The sequence below is a fragment of the Anser brachyrhynchus genome (genome assembly GCF_964034855.1).
Source record: "Anser brachyrhynchus genome assembly, chromosome: 3".
Taxonomy (NCBI): domain Eukaryota; kingdom Metazoa; phylum Chordata; class Aves; order Anseriformes; family Anatidae; genus Anser; species Anser brachyrhynchus.
This window is the reverse complement of record NC_137696.1, coordinates 103,669,981-103,689,936: the sequence shown is the minus strand read 5'-3', so window position 1 is coordinate 103,689,936 and position 19,956 is coordinate 103,669,981. Positions and strand designations below refer to the sequence as shown.

Genomic DNA, 19,956 nt, shown 5'->3' with positions numbered 1-19,956 from the left:
AGTTTAGAAGGAACAAAGAAGGGTGATTCAGGAGACGCCTTGCTCTCTCGGACTGCTTGTTCTCCAGCCGTTAAGACATGGAAGTTGCTGGGTGTTTGTTGTTGCCGGGCAAAGATGTTGACCAATGAACAGTTAGTGGAAAAGTACTGCTGTAGAGCAAATGGTATAAGAAGGGAGCCTGTCCTCAATAAGAGGATTTGAAGTTATGCCCTCAATAAAGTTGTAGAAGTTATGGATCCATAACGAACCCTGGCCTTCGTGTGGTCATTATGGCACAGACGACAGTGTGCCCTGGTGGCCAAGAAGGCCAATGGCACCCTGAGATGCATTAAAAAGAGCATGGGCAGCAAGCCAAGGGAGATTATCCTCCCCCTCTACTCCGCCCTGCTCAGGCCTCACCTGGAGTGCTGTGTCCAGTTCTGGGCTTTCCAGTACAAAAAAGACAGGGATCTCCTGGAAAGAGTCCAGCGGAGGGCCACAAAGATGATATGGGGCCTGGAACATCTTCCCTATGAGGAAAGGCTGAGAGACCTGGGTCTGTTCAGCCTTGAGAAAAGAAGACTGAGAGGGGATCTTATCAATGTTGATAAATACCTAAAGTGTGGGACACAAAGCGATATGGACAACCTCTTTTCAGTGGTCTGTGGGGACAGGACAAGGGGCAATGACCACAAAATGGATCACAGGAAGTTCCACACCAACGTACGAAAGAACTTCTTCATGGTGAGGGTGATGGAGCACTGGAACAGGCTGCCTGGGGAGGTTGTGGAGTTTCCTTTTCTGGAGATATTCAAGGCCTGCCTGGACGCCTACCTGTGCAGCCTGCTCTAAGGAACCTGCTTTGGCAGGGGGGTTGGACCCGAGGATCTCTGGAGGTCTCTTCCAACCAATACAATTCTGTGATTCTGTGATCCTTGTCGTCACAGGGCACCACCAGACTTGTGCAGCTGTGGCTCAGGGTCCCAGAGGCTCCTTAGCATCGTGCCGGTAGGGATGCTGTGGGAAAGGAAAAGGCCTATGCTCACGCACACCCTTCACTCACGCATGCTCACATACCATTTGTGCTCGCTCTCTTGCTGTCCTGTGCACCCAGTCTTTCTAGGAGTTAGTCCTTCTCTAGAGCTTGGAGATGGACTCTTGTTGGGGCAGGGGCCAAGAGGTTGGAATGTTTGGTTCTTTCTAACATCTGCAAGCAGGGTTTCTGATGTTGAGGAGTAACAGGTAGTTTTCTACTGACTGGAAGCAACTTGTGCAAGGGTTTATGGACCTTACGATTGGACTCATTGTTCTACAGTGCTCCCCTTTCCCCCTGGTCTCAACTACATATCCGTTTAGTCTGTGTGTTGCTCTGGTGGTGACAGTGTTTAATGGCACCTTTCTGATAGCAGAAGAATCCACCTTTTGGGATGAAAAGCAGGTCTCAAATGTAAGCTGATTTTCTGAGGAGCATAGTATTGCAGTGCCTAGTGAATTCAAAGTAAGATTAATCTTCCTGGGCAGCAGATTGTTGTTATCCTGACATAATGGTAGCCTGCATATAAGACCTGCAGATTGGTACTTTGGAGATCCAGAGCTCTTCCCCTGATTGTGATTTTTAGTTTTTTCTTTTCAAACATGTCTTTGCCAAAGAAAGATGGCAGAAGACTGCTGAGACTCCTAGCAAGAGAGACAGGCAGAAAAAGTTCAGACAAGTCTATTAGTTTTAAGTCATTTCACCTTTTTATTTAAACTTGTTGTGCATTACTGCACAACACATAGACCGTGAAGCTGGCGTCTTTGTTCTCTATGTCGGATTTTGTGGTTTTGAACCCTTGCACATTCTCTGCCAAAAAAGCAGCTCTGTGAATTTCATTGATAGCCTTAATTCTGGAAGCCGCAGAATTGATTTTGCTTTTGGGCTGTCTCAGTGGCTCCCTCATCTGCGGCTCTGTAGGCTTAGGGAGCACCTCCTCTGAACAGATTTCACCTCTTTGACACTTTGGATTTTCTCCTTCAACAACATTTGGGACTGGCAGACCAGCAGCTCCTTGGTGATGTGGCCGTCTTACAGAATGTGCGTGGTTCTTGATGATCGCATTAATGGCTCTTATTTTGGAAGCAGCAGACAGCGTTGTGCTTTTGGGCTGGTGTAGTGTTTCCCTCATCTCTGCCAGTTGAATTGTCTGGTCCAGATAACCCACACCTTTTTGACCTTTGTCTTCACTTTTCCTCAAGTTGACAGTTTCTGTGCATCTGAGAAACTGGTGACAGAAAACATAGACTTTTAGAGACTGAAAACAAGGAAAGAAGAGGCTGCCTTCATCAGAGAAGGAAAGGAAAAGCACAAGTGTTTGAGTTCTATTTTTAATTGTGCTTGTCACATAGTAGAAGTGCTTGCTGAATTACAGGCTCTGCTAAATACTCCTTGCTCCCCAAGAGAAACCTGTGCACAAACCCTTCAATTTACTGCAGGATTTAGAGCAACACATAAGAATTTTCCATATTTCTGTTGCTGTCTTCGAAACGTCACAGAGAAGTATGAATGGGAAGCCCCATTCATTACCACAGTCAAACAACACTCTATAGGACACCGTCCTAAAACCATTGTTATGCACTGCCAAAGGAGGGTAGCTATCGGCAGAACATCAAGATCTTGCTGTACCAAGTAGTGCTGGAGTAAGAGGCAAAGCAAATAAGGATTGGCATCTCGGTATACCTGCCAAATGACATAATTATTAATTGATAAAGTTACCTCTTGAGTTTGAAAGGCTTCCACTGGGCCTTCTTTGGAGGCTGTTCCACTACACTCAGCTTCCCTGGTGCTGCTTGATAGTGAGAGCTGAGTGGTACTTGAGGTCTCCTGAAGACAAATACAAAGAATCACATAATTAACAGTAACCTGGATTTTTGTTTCTGCCTGTGAAGGGATATCACAAAACAATTCTACTTTAAGAGGTGTAGGCCCAAACAGTTCCTTTATGGGAGTGTACCGTGATGATTTAATGGGTTACAAGTGCCACAAGGATCCCATGTACCGAGAAGTTTGGTCAAAGTTAGGTGAGGCTCGAGGAGGGCAAGTCAGAGCGTGACGTACACGTGCAAGCTGTGTCTGTGTAACAGCTGAGAGAGCCACACAACATGAGGAGGTATAGAGTTTACACCCTAGCAAGTTGAAAAGAAAATGGGATGCAAATTTTTCCATGTCTACTCTGTTTAAGGAGGACCATAGAGGATCACAGTATCATAGAATCACTAAGGTTGGAAAACACCTCCAAGGTCATCTGGTCCAACCATCCCCCTACCACCAATGGCACCCACTAAACCATGTTCCTAAGCACCAAGTCCAACCTTTCCTTGAACACCCCCAGGGACGGTGAATCCCAAAACAAGGCAAATAATGGTATTTTTCCCTTGAGCTCTTCAGCAGGGCAGACCTAATTTGTTAGTATTAAAAATGCCATTGTTACCTCTGCAGATTTGTGCTGGTGCTCAGAGCGAGCAAAGGTGGTCCTTGCAGGGGTCATCTGCCCTTTCTCAAACTGTTTCCTCACTGCAGCCAGGCCACCAGGCAGAGTGCAGGATTTGATTTCCTCTGAAGTCTAGAGTGATCAAATAAGGCCAGGTGTTTTCCATTTGCAGTAAGAATGTAGCAGGCATTTTAACAAGAAAGGGCAAGGTGGTCTAGAGCGTAAATGAAGCAATTCATGTGTTCTCAATATGGTTTGGTTGGGTCAGGCTTCCTACAGTCCTTCCTTCTGGGGAGAGAGAGCTAATGGCTGCATTGTTGGCAGCGTTGGGAGGAGGGAATTGGAACCTTCTCGGCCCAAAGAACCACAGGAATCTGCTCCAAATACACTGGGGCAATTAGGAAATAAAGAAGCCGGTGGGCAGCAATTGCATGCACCTGGACTCAGAAGGTGAGTGTGGCTGGTGGCTGCTTCCCCTAGGTGGCTTCTGGGATACCTGAGCACCCACACCTGAACTGTTTTATAATGCGGTAATTTCAAATTCTTCAGTTTCAGCAGCAAGAGCTCTAAATTCACTGCTCTCCTGAATACGGTTTTATTATTTGGCGATAGAGAATAGTTGTTGTGATAAAGAAACTGCCTTGTTTTGACATCATGAGCAAATAGGGTAACCACGATGCTTATCTCTCTCCCGCTTATGGTCTTCATACATGAAGTTCAGGCAAAGGTGGACTAAAAGGAAGGGTACTTCCATGAATTAATGGGGATTGCCCAAAAGACCAAAGGCATATAGCAAGACAAATCTCATTTGGTAGAGACAGAGACTGATGGATGACTATGTTTGCTATGTAGGTTTCCTAATTTCAGACTGAAATTTTGATCCACTCTATGGTCCATCTGACAGCTTGCTTGTAGAAATGACAGTTATGATCTGTCCCTGTGCAAAGCAAAGGTAGAATTAAGAAGGTAATGAGACATCGGTATCTTACATTGGCAAAGCAGTTGCTGCTCTCTGCCTTGGACACGGCAGCCTGGTAGAGAGCCATTTTTTCTTTCAAGAAGACATTCTCCTGAAAGCCCGTCAGCATGTTGCCAGTGTTGAGAGGGCTCTCTTCTGGAAGTCCTCCTGCAGCTTTGCAACCACCTACTGCAACTACAAATAGACGTTATAGTTGAGGAGAGGGAGATGGGTGCATGTGTTTCAAATCTTGAAAGAAAAGCAGTAAGCAAAATGAACGGTATTGCCAACTTTTTAGCAACTGTGTCGTACTTCTACTTTACATCACATCAAGTACGGAGTGTTTGATTTGTGGAAACCAGAAAGCCACAAATAAAAGTTAACAGGTTGTTACCAAAGAAACGCTTTGCCAAATCCAAACTATCTTCACCAAATGAGAAAATGAAGATACCACTTTTTGGTAATTGATGAATGCTGCCCGTATTTTTGATATCATATTTGTGATTTGGGTCGTCTTCATCAAAAGTTATCTTCTCAAAACATAAAACATTCTGTTGTGTTTTGTTCAAAAAGTATTTAACAGGCATCAGACACTCCTTCGTAATACAAAAGACCAAATGGAGAAAGCTGGAAAGCTTGTTTTGCATTGATAAGAACACCACATTCTCTCCCTGGGCAGCCGGGGGCTGCCCTGATGTGAGTGTGGTTGCACCTTGTCACATCAGAGACAGTGCATTGAACTAAAGCAAGAAATCAGATCAAAGTGGTAAGGCTGACCTTCAGTGTTGATGTTCTGTCCTTTTCCTGAGGACATCTTCTCAAAGATTGCCCTCCCCCTTTTCACACTGGACTCCATCAGAGAAATGTCTGTATGGCTCAGAGGCTGACTAGTCAGTGCTGGTGGCAGTGAGCATCTCCCACTTTCTGCTTCCTGTTGGAAGACATAGAGGGGATGTGAGTTAGAAGCTACTGGTAGGAGCCAGGTAGTAGGCAGGCCAGTTTTCAGGGGGCAGAAAGGATGTGAAGGGGCAGCAGATTGGAAGAGGGTGCTGTTCTGGCAGTAGTGCTCTCCAGAATGCTCTAGGGTAAATTTCTGTGACACTGCAGGCTGTGAATTGTGAATTCGTGTGCTGCTTAGCTGATATTTCAGCGCACCATCACGCTTAGCAGTATCTTGCCCTTTCCATCTGCCGTGGTCTCCTTACAAAACAAGGTTATTTGGCATAGGTGCACATGCTTTCCTTGTGGTGAAAAAAGTGCTAGAATCACAAGTCCTCACTGAGAGAGTAGGAATCATTTTCAGCTGCATAACCTTCCTGTACTCACCTTCCTGCCACCCAGTGTCTCATAGCGGCTCTGCAGCTCCTTGACGGTGATGGGGAAGGTCTCGACCTGACGAGGGCTGCCCAGGGGCTCCTCCTTGATCACGTCCGCCCTACCGCTGTCTACCAGGGCTTCCTCCACGGTGCTGCCACGGCTGGTTTTTTCTGGTGCCAGGGAGCGTGGGGCTGGCAGGCGTTGGAAGGCCAGGCTGGGTGTCAGAGCACTGGCGGACTCCCATCTCTCCTTGAGGAGCTTCACAGAGCCCTTCCGTGGGGTCAAGTCGGGCAGCTCCATCGCGCCCTGCCAATGCAACAGGTACCTCATGACATAGCTTGTCTTTCGGACTGATCTTCACTCTGCGTTGTTGGGTTGTTACGACTTTTGTATTTGCTTGCTTTGTTTTGAGACAAATATTTAACCAGGATTTGAGTGGTCTGCAGTAGTTCATGGGGGAGGAAGAAGCACAGGAGAAGCTCTAAGTTTCTGCAGTCCAAGGGTACTCCTGAAGGAAATTTCATTGTGACATGTGCACTTGTCAGCAAAGAATTTGACTTTAGGCCTCAGCCTGACTTTAAAGCCACTTTCCCCACTTGCTCATGGTCGCTTAAATCACTACAGAATGCTGATGGCAATTCATTCTTAAGTCAAATATTGATGGAGACTGCACATCAGAAACTGTCAGTAATTTGAGTTGTTTCCTGAGCTTCGTAGAGCCTTCTTAGCCTTTACAAAAACGCAGGAAGAAAATTGGGGGAATACGAAAACCCAAAGAGATTCGGAGTTGGGCTTCAATGGCCTTTAGCATTCCATACCATCTTTGCTGACTGTACTTCTTAACTTCTGCTGGCCACTTGTAAAGTTATCTTGCTTAAATGAAGGGGACAGCAAAGTATGTACATTATGAGAGAAGGACCAACTTGTTGCCCATGGGGGCTGTAACTCATTCAAGCCGATGCATCTTCCAAACTGCTGCAGTCCAGACCCCAGGAGAAGCTGCTTCAATTCTTCCCTCTGTCTGGTGACTAATATTCACTGGCCACGTTACTAGAGGATCTCTTCCCCACTAAAGACTCCCTGAAAGTGCACATGAGAGCTAGCTGCACGCTTCTGACACCGTCACTTGAAGAGCTTGCAATTGCTTCTGCAGATAAACAGAGCCTTGTGTATCTGCAGCAGTTCATTTTTTTTCTATTGGCCCCTCCCACCCACTTATCACATGAACAGTATCAGGCTTTGCACTAGACTACCTATGTCCAAAAAAAAATGCATGAACTCTTGTATTCATAAGGAGCAAATCTTACCGCTTGTCTCTTCACAGTTGAATTTTCCTCTTGTGACACCGCTGCACACAATGCGTGCCTGTTTAAAGGAAGGCAAATTTAAACATTCTCTTATTCACTGGTCTCATTTGACTAACGAACATGAACCTTGATTGACAGTTCACAGTACGCATTGGAGAAAAGCCTCATCCTACCTCGTCCGTCACAATCTCACTTGCAAGAAGTGATGGCCGCAGGAAGAGGCGCCGCCTTTTAACCTGCCTGTCTGCATTATGGGCACACAATCAGTCCACAGTGTCCAGGTTACCGTCTCCACCTGTGAGCATACGGAAACCAAGGCAACCAAGCTGGCATCCCGGCTTTGCTTACCCCAAAAGACCGGCCAGAGACTCCCCAGGGCAGAATCTGTTGTTGGTGCACAACCTCTCCCAGAAAGAACTTGGTGTCCAATTTAACACACACCCTTCACTCGTGCACGCTCACATACCATTTGTGCTCGCCCTCTTGCTGTCCTGTGCACCCAGTCTCTCTAGGAGCTAGTCCTTCTCTAGAGCTTGGAGATGGACTCTTGTTGGGGCAGGGGCCAAGAGGTTGGAATGTTTGGTTCTTTCTAACATCTGCAAGCAGAGTTTCTGATGTTGAGGAGTAGCAGGTAGTTTTCTACTGACTGGAAGCAACTTGTGCAAGGGTTTATGGACCTTACGATTGGACTCATTGTTCTACAGTGGTCCCCTTTCCCCGTGGTCTCAACTACATATCCGTTTAGTCTGTGTGTTGCTCTGGTGGTGACAGTGTTTAATGGCACCTTTCTGATAGCAGAAGAATCCACCTTTTGGGATGAAAAGCAGGTCTCAAATGTAAGCTGATTTTCTGAGGAGCATAGTATTGCAGTGCCTAGTGAATTCAAAGTAAGATTAATCTTCCTGGGCAGCAGATTGTTGTTATCCTGACATAATGGTAGCCTGCATATAAGACCTGCAGATTGGTACTTTGGAGATCCAGAGCTCTTCCCCTGATTGTGATTTTTAGTTTTTTCTTTTCAAACATGTCTTTGCCAAAGAAAGATGGCAGAAGACTGCTGAGACTCCTAGCAAGAGAGACAGGCAGAAAAAGTTCAGACAAGTCTATTAGTTTTAAGTCATTTCACCTTTTTATTTAAACTTGTTGTGCATTACTGCACAACACATAGACCGTGAAGCTGGCGTCTTTGTTCTCTATGTCGGATTTTGTGGTTTTGAACCCTTGCACATTCTCTGCCAGAAAAGCAGCTCTGTGAATTTCATTGATAGCCTTAATTCTGGAAGCCGCAGAATTGATTTTGCTTTTGGGCTGTCTCAGTGGCTCCCTCATCTGCGGCTCTGTAGGCTTAGGGAGCACCTCCTCTGAACAGATTTCACCTCTTTGACACTTTGGATTTTCTCCTTCAACAACATTTGGGACTGGCAGACCAGCAGCTCCTTGGTGATGTGGCCGTCTTACAGAATGTGCGTGGTTCTTGATGATCGCATTAATGGCTCTTATTTTGGAAGCAGTAGACAGCGTTGTGCTTTTGGGCTGGTGTAGTGTTTCCCTCATCTCTGCCAGTTGAATTGTCTGGTCCAGATAACCCACACCTTTTTGACCTTTGTCTTCACTTTTCCTCAAGTTGACAGTTTCTGTGCATCTGAGAAACTGGTGACAGAAAACATAGACTTTTAGAGACTGAAAACAAGGAAAGAAGAGGCTGCCTTCATCAGAGAAGGAAAGGAAAAGCACAAGTGTTTGAGTTCTATTTTTAATTGTGCTTGTCACATAGTAGAAGTGCTTGCTGAATTACAGGCTCTGCTAAATACTCCTTGCTCCCCAAGAGAAACCTGTGCACAAACCCTTCAATTTACTGCAGGATTTAGAGCAACACATAAGAATTTTCCATATTTCTGTTGCTGTCTTCGAAACGTCACAGAGAAGTATGAATGGGAAGCCCCATTCATTACCACAGTCAAACAACACTCTATAGGACACCGTCCTAAAACCATTGTTATGCACTGCCAAAGGAGGGTAGCTATCGGCTATGACTGGACTCATTGTTCTACAGTGGTCCCCTTTTCCCCTGGTCTCAACTACATATCTATTTAGTCTGTGTGTTGCTCTGATGGTGACAGTGTTTAATAGCACCTTTCTGATAGCAGAAGAATCCACCTTTTGGGATGAAAGGCAGGTCACAAATGTAAGCTGTTTTGATGATGATTTGATGTTTATGTCCTGCTGTGGTTTGTGTTTGTTAGGTGTTCAGAATATATGACTGTCACACCTTGTGTGTTTTTCTTTCCTTCTGAACCACAAAAGATGATGGGAGAAATTCCTGCATTCTAGCATGGAAAGATCATTAAAGTTTGATTAAGTCTTTTAATGGGATATGCAGGGAGATGGTTCCTGCTGCAGGCAAACTGGTCTTCCAGTTCTGGACCCCAGGAGAGTGCCATGAAACAAAATTGTCTGAGGAGCATCTGATGAAGTTGTTCTGGTGTCAGGACACACCTGACAGAGGAAAGAGGAAATTTTAATATAGAAGACTTTTTTTCTCTTTGTGAAAGAAGAGAAGAAAAATTTAGGGGGAGGCAAGGGGATTAGAGTAGATGATCTGTAATGCGAGATAAGAGATGTAGACTTACAGTTTCATTTAAGTACAATGTAAGCGGTTGAAAAATTTTCCTTTCCCCCCACCAAAAATAGGAATATCTATTCATGTCTATTCAATGGAATATCTATTCATGTTTAGATCCATAACCTTTGAAAGTTTTGCACCTTGCTTTCATATCACACACATTCACCACTGTAATGTTTGAAAAAGGAAGTTTCTGAAAATTGTATTTCACAGAGTAAATAACAGAGGTGATCTGTGTCCTGGCCTAACATACTCTCCATGGTCACATGTATATTGTACTGTCTGGAAATGTCAGTGTATTCAGTTAATGATCTATCTTTATTTTTGCACATAGAGTTTTGGTTAGAAAAAGACATTTATGACCATCCAGGATGCCCTGTATGGCATACAAAATAGATTTTCATCCACTGCATCTAGCACCAAGTTAGCGGTTCTTTCTTAATGTTTCTTTTATGTGTGAAACCATAATTTGCTGGTAAATAGAGCCTATGTTTTTTTTCTTTCTTTCTTTCTTTGAAATCAGCAAGGTTTTTATTTTAGGTTGCACTACATACTATAGTGGAAGACAACGTGGGATACAGTGTCCTAAAATTCTCCATTTGCATTGTAGAATTCGCTGCTTAATATGGAGAAATTCTGCCCAAAAGACATTATAAAAATAAAAATCTCCAATTCCCTATATCATAAAATATATATATCTCCAAATTCCCTATAAAATTAGGGAATAGTTTATGGAAGCATATTATTCATTACATTGCAATTTTGTTCTCCCTTTCTTCAGTGCATGTGACAATTAAAATACTTACTTTTTTACCTCCATGTAATTTAATAAAAAATTAAGTTAATTTGCTTTACATATGTCTTATGCTGCTATCCAGCTAAACAGAATATCCATTAGGTCTGTGTTAACTTCTTCCACACAACTCCCAGGTAGTAAGGGAGGAGTTGTATACCCTTATGCCAACAAGAAATTCTGAAAGATAAATTGGAATGAAACTACAGTTTGGAAGAATATATTATTCTCTTAACAATTATCTTTTCCATTTTTTTTCTATCTTTTTCCTCCTCCTCCTCATTACTCCTCTTCATTCCATGGTTCTTCACATAAATTCTGCATTATGTAACCAGTGTGTACTGAGTAGTTGGTCAAATTGCCCCTGTAACTCAAGTTAACTGGTTAACTCATATTTCAGGTGAGAGGAATAGCTGGTATTTGGTCAAGAAAATTAACAGTGAGTGGGATTTTTGTTTATTTTAGCTTATATTTTTTATTTTTATTTATTTATTTTTTCCCATTCTTTGACAAGACATGTTTGATGATGGTTAGGAAGATCTTGGTGTTACCGTATCTTCATTGTGGTATAAGGAAGATTGAAAGCAGGGATTTATGCATCATATCCCATGATCTATATGTTTTTTGTTTTGAACTTTGTTGTAGTCCTGCTTGTCTCCAACAGGCTTAAGAAAAACCACCCCTAGAATAAAAAGATTGTGTGCTGAGCTGTAACATGCTTGGCATTGTCTGTGGCTGATCTTCTGCAGCAGCTTAGGCTGATTGCAGTGCTCTGTCTCTGCCTGAACTTCTCCTGGTGATATGCTTGAGATCCTGCCTTGTTCTGAATGCATGCTTAGAGAACGTGAACATTAACCAAGTCTTTATTCCAAAACAAATACAGATCCTTGGCTAATAGGATGTATACAGAGTCTGTTTGACTATAGTGGCTAAACTGTTGAATACTGCACATAGTAACACTCCATGGACTCAATTTTATATGAATAGCTTGGTTTGTAAAGGAACAAGAGCTCCGTATTTTCACACAGTTCCCACAGGCACTTTGTGTTCCAGTAGGGATGAGACAACAAGCACTGAAGAAGTGCAAACTGCTTTTGAAAACAGGCTTAAAGGACTTTATGTAGCAAACCTTTTTGAAATGTTTCCCTTGTGTCTGCTTTGCACAGACAGAACATCTCAGAACATCTCATCTGCCTGGTACAGCTGAGCTACTGAACACTCCAGATGCAAGCACTTTAGCCCAAAGCATTTTAAACAAGTTAAGGCTCTATATTACATGAAAGTAGGAAGACACATAGACATTTACATAGCCAGAGAGCTGGCATTTAACAGTGAGATCTCTTGCACACCTAGAAAGCAGAGATAAAGACATTTAAGCATTCACAGCAGTAAAAAGAAATAAAAAGAAAATAAAGTAAAATAAAAAATAAACCTCAGCACCCTCGGGTGCATCTAATTGGGGCCCATAGATTTGTGCATGTCTAGCTTTCCTAAATAATCTCTAACCCAACCCTCTTCAACCAGAGGAAAGTCTTCCTCTGTCCAGGTTGTCTCTCTCGTTTCCAGGCTTGGCAGTGTGTGAGGGCTAGTCTTAGCAGTGAAGACAGAAGTAAAGAAGGCATTCAGTAACTCCGCCTTCTCTGTATCTGCTGTCACCAAGGCACCCACCTCATTTAGCAGTGCCCACAATTTATGGCTGAGCCACTGGGCAATTAATACATTTTGGCTGTCCTTTACCTTTTATTTTTCCAATAATACCTGTAATATCTGAAAGCATCATCAGATACTTATTTATATTTATGTCAAATAATTGATACCACAGCTGAACTTATCAGGTATATTAGTCATCAATAATAGTAAGATAATATTAATAATAATTTTAATCAACAATATTAGTAAGACCCTATCACAAATGGTAGGGCATTGCATGAACTGTACACTATTCAATTTGCAAACTATTTGAACATGTTCTTCATTGATACTTACAATAATTCTTAATCACAATAATATGTAAAGATAATATTGAATGTATTCTGAAAGCTTAAGTGCATTATATCTTTTCAGTAACCAATTTTTAATCTTGTCATACAATGAAAATCAGCATATTTGACAAGATCTATAAAACATTCAAATGAAACTTTTCCTTCAATTATTTATTTAATTCTTTATCAATTTTCCTTTATTTCCATAAGGATTTGATTCAAACTAGTCAACTTCTAGCTAGTAGGTCAGAGTTTGTTTTTTTTTTTTTTTTTTTTTAACACTGGTGGGCCAGAGGTCTCTTACAGATTTTCCATTCAAGTGTTTTGGGGGACAGCTAATTTAAAAATTACTATTAGTGAATCTTTTCAGCATTTTCTTTGACTAGGTGAAAGACTGGTGACTTGTGTTTTTTCTTTGGCTGGTTTGTCTGTTTTGAAGCAACTTTTGAGCATTGATTGCCTCTCTGATAATGTCAGCACATACTGGGATAAATTCTTGCATCGGACTAGTTGATAGATAAGAGGGGGAAACCTACTTGGTGTTTGTCTCTCATTATCCTTGTGATAATCTGGAAGGGTAAATTCTCAGATCTAAAACTTGAGAAAGGAATTATGTAATATGTAAAATGTGTAAAAAGAATAATTCATTATTTTGGGGTCTGTCCTAATCAAAGACATCTCTTCCATGAAGAGTTTTCTATAGTTTTTTAGATCACACCATTGCATACACAGGGTTTTCTTTGATTATATTCTTTATGCTTTAGGAGGAAATGGAAAAGCGTAGAAACAACATGCTTCTAATACCAGAAAAATACTGAATATGACTGTTAAACTTATATGGCATTTTCTGATAGCAAATATTGCATGAGTATTTTTACTGAGATAGCCCATGCATCCAGAGTGAGGACAAATTCATCTTTCCTTCTTAAAACTTCTGTGTTACAGCTTCTTTATTTGTGTTTCATTACTCAGGGGGAAACAATGCAAATGGAGGAAAAAACATTTTTTTCAATATCAAGGAGACATACGACACATTTCAAATAATAAGTACACGTAGAAATACCAGGACACACTAATCCAAGTTTCCATTAGTTATAGTAATTTGGCTTTAACAAGTGCCATTACAACAAGAGAAATAGCTGTGTGAGAAATGGGAATCTGTTCTATATTGTAGGATTATTATATATTATATATTGCTAGCATTGTGAGATCCTCTAAAAGTCTGCTAAGTTGTTCTAAGCACAGCAGAATAGTCAGGATTCAAATTTAAAATGCTGTTCGACATTTACTTTCTAAATAGAGCCCTAAAGACCAAGAGCCAGCCTTGTTTTGAAAGTAGCATCTTGACAACAACCCTACCAACCCATGTTTTTATCTTTTAATTCTCATTTTCTGTATCTGAGATTTAATATTAACACCTGAGTTGCTATTCAGTAGGTATTGCAAAGTCAGTAATTTTAGTAATAAAATATTCTGTTCTATCTGAAAATAGTAAAAAGATTTTTCAATACCAGGAATTAATTCTGCATGATTTTCTTCTTGCTTTCTAATTGGGTGTTATTACTTTAAATTTTAGACTCCAAACATTCTGGTAGCAGCAGAAACTAAATAACACTGTCAGTTCCCCTCAGTGAGGGGAGACCTCATCGCACTCCACAGGTACCTTAAAGGAGGCTGTAGAGAGGTGGGGGTTGGTCTATTCTCCCACGTGCCTGGTGACAGGACAAGGGGGAATGGGCTAAAGTTGCGCCAGGGGAGGTTTAGGTTGGATGTTAGGAAGAACTTCTTTACTGAAAGGGTTGTTAGGCATTGGAATGGACTGCCCAGGGAAGTGGTTGAGTCGCCATCCCTGGAAGTCTTTAAAAGACGTTTAGATGTAGCCCTTAGTGATATGGTTTAGTGGAGGACTTGTTAGTGTTAGGGCTAAGGTTGGACTAGATGATCTTGGAGGTCTCTTCCAACCTAGACGATTCTGTGATTCTGTGTGATTCTCTCCTCATTGGCTGGGCTCTATCACCCTGGTCAATGGTGGGTTTAAAATGTTCTAGAACAGTTTGATACTAAAATACTAATAGTGGCATGTGTGATGACTGTATTACACCTTTTAAGTAGATCAGGTGAGAGGGATCAACAGCTGTAGAAGATACACAGTAATATGATTAATGACACCTTGGACATGTATATGAGATACCACATCTACTGCTTTCTCCTAACTTTAAGATTGCATTAAGGTTTATGTAATAGCAGTTAGTGACACATTTAAAGAAACAAGGTAGTGAAAGGCATCATGATTGGTCTTGTGATCTTTCAATGATGTTAATATCTTTAAGTATTTTGTTAGTGATTTTCTACATACTCATAAGTAAAGACAGTGCTGTTTCTCACACATGAAAATTTTGCAGTAAGACATCATTCTCAAAAAGGAAACCTTAGATGAAGCTTTAAGTATGTGACAGTTTTTATACATTGCTCCACACAATTTACTGAATACATATAGCATTTCTCCATTTGCTCTTACTTTAATTTGTCATTGATACTTTGAGTTTTACATCTCAAGCTCTGTTTTAGTTAACAATAATAAAGTCTATTTGTTTTCACCACAGTTCTGAATATTTTTGTTAATGTTCATAAGAGTAATTTTTTAAATGAAAATACAAAGGTAACAGGAACAAAAGAATAACTTTGCTTTTTACAAGAAATTGTAATAGTCAAAGAAAACAGAATTAGAGAATAATAATAATAATAGAAAAAATCTGATAAAAAATTGCTAAGCTGAAGCATTATAATAAATCTGAAAAAGAGGGGAGCAAAAATCAATGCACCTAAAACTGATATGTTAAAAAATTCCCCAGAATGCACTTTCAATAAAATACTGAGATGCAGAGCTTTTTCATCTGTTGCTCTTTTATGAAGTCTTTAAAAATTGTCTTCATGGGGAAAGCTGGCAGCTCACCTCAGTCCTTTCACTCTCCAGTTACTCAACCATCTCAGTTATTTGATCTTCAGCATCCTTGGTCTCACAAACATCCTGAATAAAAGCAAAGGCACACTATTCATACATATATTGCTGTCTTCACGGGCTTTGGCAAGACCTTGGACATAATCTATAGCATAAAAATTGGCTTCACGTTGTTACAAATATTTTTATGTGCTTTCTGTCTCTATTGTTTTCTACTTTTCTGTCTCTGTCTTTTTTTGCCTTTGATAAAGAAAACCAGTTTAGTGAAGCAAGACTATCTTTATCACGGAGCTGCTGTGAGCCACGGGGAAAGAGCAGCTAAAAAGCAGTCTCTTACACAGTCTGATGTTTCTATGAATTTGGAGGGTCTTAGAGGAGCAGCTCAAACTGCCTGTTGTGCATGCTGTTCTTTTCTGCAGACTTTTGTGTAATTTGTCTTATTTCATCTTGAGCATAAGAAGATCTGAATTCAACAAGGACAGCAATAAAAACAGCTTTTGACCTTCTCAGCTAACCATTGGGAAGAGCTGATTCTGCCTCAGGGCAGGAACTAGATGACCTTTCCAGACCTATAGTCTAATATTTGCTACTATAACATTTTCTCATTTTCACAAAAAGGCAAGTTATTACCATCTTTATTAGCATCTAAAAGAATGTCAAACAAGAAGTTTTCTTTAGAAAATCTCTTAACAGCTAAAGAAAGATGAAATTAGAGGTATTGCCAAATGAAAGCCTTACTGAATACTAAGCATTTTAAATACTTCAATGAATTCTTGTTCTAGGTGTTGGAGAAAATTATAGTTATAAAGGAAACCAAGCAGGCCAATATGTTACTACCTAAAACATAAAACCATTCTGAATTCCTTGGTGTTCTGCAGTGACCTTGCAAGGACTTGCAAACCTGGTTTACAGGACTCATGTAATGAGGTGCCACTGCACTTGCTCCCATCCTAACTGCTTGTCCTGGTTTGGGCTGAGATAGTGCTACTTTTCTTCATATTGGCTGGTATGATATTGTGGTTTGGATTTTGTTGTTTTAGTTGTTGCAGAGCAGTGCTTACACAGAAGCAAGGACTTTTCAGATTCTCATACTGCATTTCTAGTGTGGAGACGAGGGGTGCACAAGAAGGTGGGAGGGAACAGAATCAGGACAGCTGACCCAAACTGACAAAGGGATATTCTATACCATATGACATCATTTGGAATAATAAAAACTGGGGAGATTTGTGCAGAGGTGTGGCCACTTCTCAGGGATTGGCTGGGCATTGCTTAGCAGGTGGTAAGCAATTTTATTGTACATTATTTATTCTGTATATTATTATTATTAATTTCCCCTCTTTTTCTGTCCAATTAAACTGTTGTTATCTCAACCCACTGGTTTTACTTTTTTTTTTTTTTTTTGTGTGTGTGTGTGTGTGTGTAATTCTCTCCCCCATCCCACAGGGGTGAGTGAACACATGGTTGTATGGTGCTTAGCTACCTACCAGACTAAACCATTACACTGGTAGGAAAAAAATGAGTAGGCAACTTCTGAAGTTAGGGCTTTTTTTTAAATTTAGTGCAGAATTTGAGATAATAAAAACATGATTTAACCATGAACAAATATTTGTTTAAGTGTACTGGGTCTCGCTGGGATGGAGTTAGATTTCCCCATTGCAGCCCATACAGTGCTGTGCTCTACACTTGTAGCTAGAACAGCACTGGTACCATACTGATGTTTTATTCATTGCTGAGCAGTGCTGGCAATAGACAGCATCAAGGCTGTCTTTCCAATTACCCTCCCTCCACTCCCCCAAAATTACATAGGCTGAGGTTGAGAAAGAGGTGAGGAGGAGACATCACCATGGCAAACTGATGAAAATGATATTCCATGCCATATGATGTCACACTAAGCAATAAAAGCTAGGAAAGGGGAAGCAGAAGTGACGGACTCTCATTATTCAAGTGTCTGTCTTTCCAGTGCACTACGTGCATTGAGGCCCTGCATCCCAAGATATGGCTCAACACCTCTTGCTGACGGGAAGCAGAGAATAATTGTTTTCTCCTTTTGCTTCCACATGGCCTTTGCTTGTTTTTCTTTTCCCTTAATCAAGCTGATCCTTATCTCAACCCATAAGCCTTATTTCATATTTTCTCCCTGTCTTCTTTGAGAAGGGGGAGTAAGAGCAGTGTGGTAGAGCTTAGCTATCATTGTGAAATGACTACATTAAGACTCTGTACAAATTCACTGAAGTTGTTATACAAGACTTTGGAATAAAAGTTCATGAAGCCATATAATTATTTCAAAATTTTCTGCCATACGCTACATTTTTTGAGCAGGCTATAGCCTATGGTCAGGCTATTTAGGAGGCAAAGCTAAGCTCCTCACAGAGTTGCATGGTGGGAGGATAAAGGTTAGTGGCCACACCAAAAAAAAAAAAAAAAAGGTTGAAAGTAGGTTTAAGGAACAACTTGTTCACTAAGACAGTGGTCCAACAGTGGAGCATTTTGCCCAGAGATGTGGTGCATCCTTGGAAATTGCCAAGTCCTTCCTTGTTAAAATCCTGAGTAAGCCAGTCTGATCCCTTGCTTTAAGCAAGAGTCTGGATCAAAGACCTCCCAAGGTCCCTTCCAACCTGAATTATTGTATGATTCCATGACCCTGTGTTTCCCACATAACAGAAGTGACTGCAACTGCTGAAGAAAACCTTATTTTTTTTTTTTTTCTGTTTTGAAGAATTTCTTGCTTGAGGCCTTCAGTGACTTTAGTGACTTTCAGTTTCAATACCTTTTTAGTCTATCAAGTGGTAAGGTAAAAATGTTCTGTTTATTTATACTTAAATATCATATGGGAGTTTTTATCTATGTTGTGAGAAAATGAAAGCCTATTCTGACACCATTCTTCTTACCAAAAACAGATTAGCATTTTTGTTTTAACAATTTTATTTAAAGCAAAAATTTAAAGAAATTAATGCAAAAGTTCATCTGTATTAGCCCTAGACTGTCTTAGTTATTTAGGGCAAGCTTCCATTGGGAAAGGCAGCTCCCCATGGTAATGCTGTTTTTCTAGCATGAAACTGAACTGAAAGTATGAGTTAACATGTATGGTGCATAGTTGTCTGTGGATGGAAAATATATTCACTGTTTGAGAGAGAGCTAAGTGTTAAAGCCTTGCACAGTGTAGAAGTCAAATGAGATACAGTCCCTTTGGGAGAATCTCTTGGAGTGGATTATCCTCTGAGATCCTAGAGAAAACTTAGAGCAATTCAGAACAATTTAGAACAAGCTAAAAATTAAGTGGCATAGAAGATCCAATGGTCCAATACTATTAATGAAATATAAAAAAATAACAATAATTAATTAAATAAAAAATCAATAGTTCCATCTGTTCATTTTTGCTGTGATAGAGACAGGAACTATTTGTACGCTGTACAAACGATACAACTAAGAAAGTGAGGAACTCAGTTAACAAGGTAATATTAAACTATAACTAAACAACCATATCATCATGAAGCTGGTAATAAGAACAGCAGCCCTGCAGTAAGTTAAATATGATTCAGCAACCATGAACAGATTCAGCTGATGTTAATGGCAAGGTAGACAGAAGTAAGTCTAGAAATAATCCTTGTGATCTTAGAAAGATAAACTTTAGGATGCTGGCAAACAAATTTATTAGGCTGATTGGTTTGATGAAATTAAAGATCTGAATTCAGAGAAAGACCTGGAGGAACACTTTAGTAAAATGTGCCAACACAATTAGAGCAAAACACAAAATGAGCAAACTAAGTATTTATGTGAAAGAGCTTTTCAATATAAATAATCATGTGAAAAAGGATTTAATAGGAACAGAGACAAAAAGAACAAGGAAAAAGCAAAAAATTCAGAAGAAAAAAAAAATGCATGCAACGTTCCAGAGGTTAAGGAGCACTACTAGCACAGGTAACTAAAAGATAAAAGATCCTTTTTTTTACATTAAGATTTACACATTATTCTTTACATAAATAAAGAGGGGAAACTAGAAAAGAAGGAGGCTTCTGTATACTCAGGATAAGAAAGCAGCAAGGATGATATAGAAATGGCCAAACTTACTAATTTATCCTATCCTCAGTGTTTTGCTTTGTTTAATTGGAGGGTCATAGTGAGGGTAATATACATTATCTGCTGCAAATGAGAGGATCATGATACAAATTACAATACAGAATTTAGAAACAAAACTGATGTCTAAGTGTGAAAGTATTAAAAGTCTTGATAATATCTATCTAAGCCCACCGAATGAATTAGCGCATAGTGTTGCAAATCTCATAGAAACCATTTAAAAATAATCCATAAATCTTGTAGTACTAAATTTGCAGAAGTACAAATGTAGTAGCAAGATAAAAAGCAGTAAAGAAAGAACATGATCCAAGTAGTCAGTTTGATTATAATTCCGTGCAAAGCACTAGAGCAGATTTCGAACAAGGGCTAATTAGTTGCATAGATGTAAATGGAACTTACATTACAAAAGGGTTTTATCTCATATGGATTTTGTCAGACTAACTTAATATCTTTTTAGATAACTAACTTCCTAGAGAGGCTAATAAAATAAAACTAAT

The 19,956-nt window shown here is 40.3% G+C and overlaps 1 protein-coding gene across 1 annotated transcript; it reads right to left on the bottom strand.

Annotated features, from left to right (window-relative positions):
• Window positions 1-1,407: 1,407 nt before the first annotated feature.
• LOC308193667 (uncharacterized protein) lies at window positions 1,408-6,021 on the bottom strand (the record flags this gene model as incomplete). Its single annotated transcript, XM_080588600.1, has 6 exons — window positions 1,408-2,240; window positions 2,732-2,839; window positions 3,447-3,578; window positions 4,436-4,599; window positions 5,182-5,604; window positions 5,727-6,021. The coding sequence occupies 6 exons, from the start codon at window positions 6,019-6,021 to the stop codon at window positions 1,725-1,727; spliced, it is 1,638 nt and encodes a 545-aa protein (XP_080444726.1). The 3' UTR covers window positions 1,408-1,724.
• Between the last annotated feature and the right edge of the window lie 13,935 nt (window positions 6,022-19,956).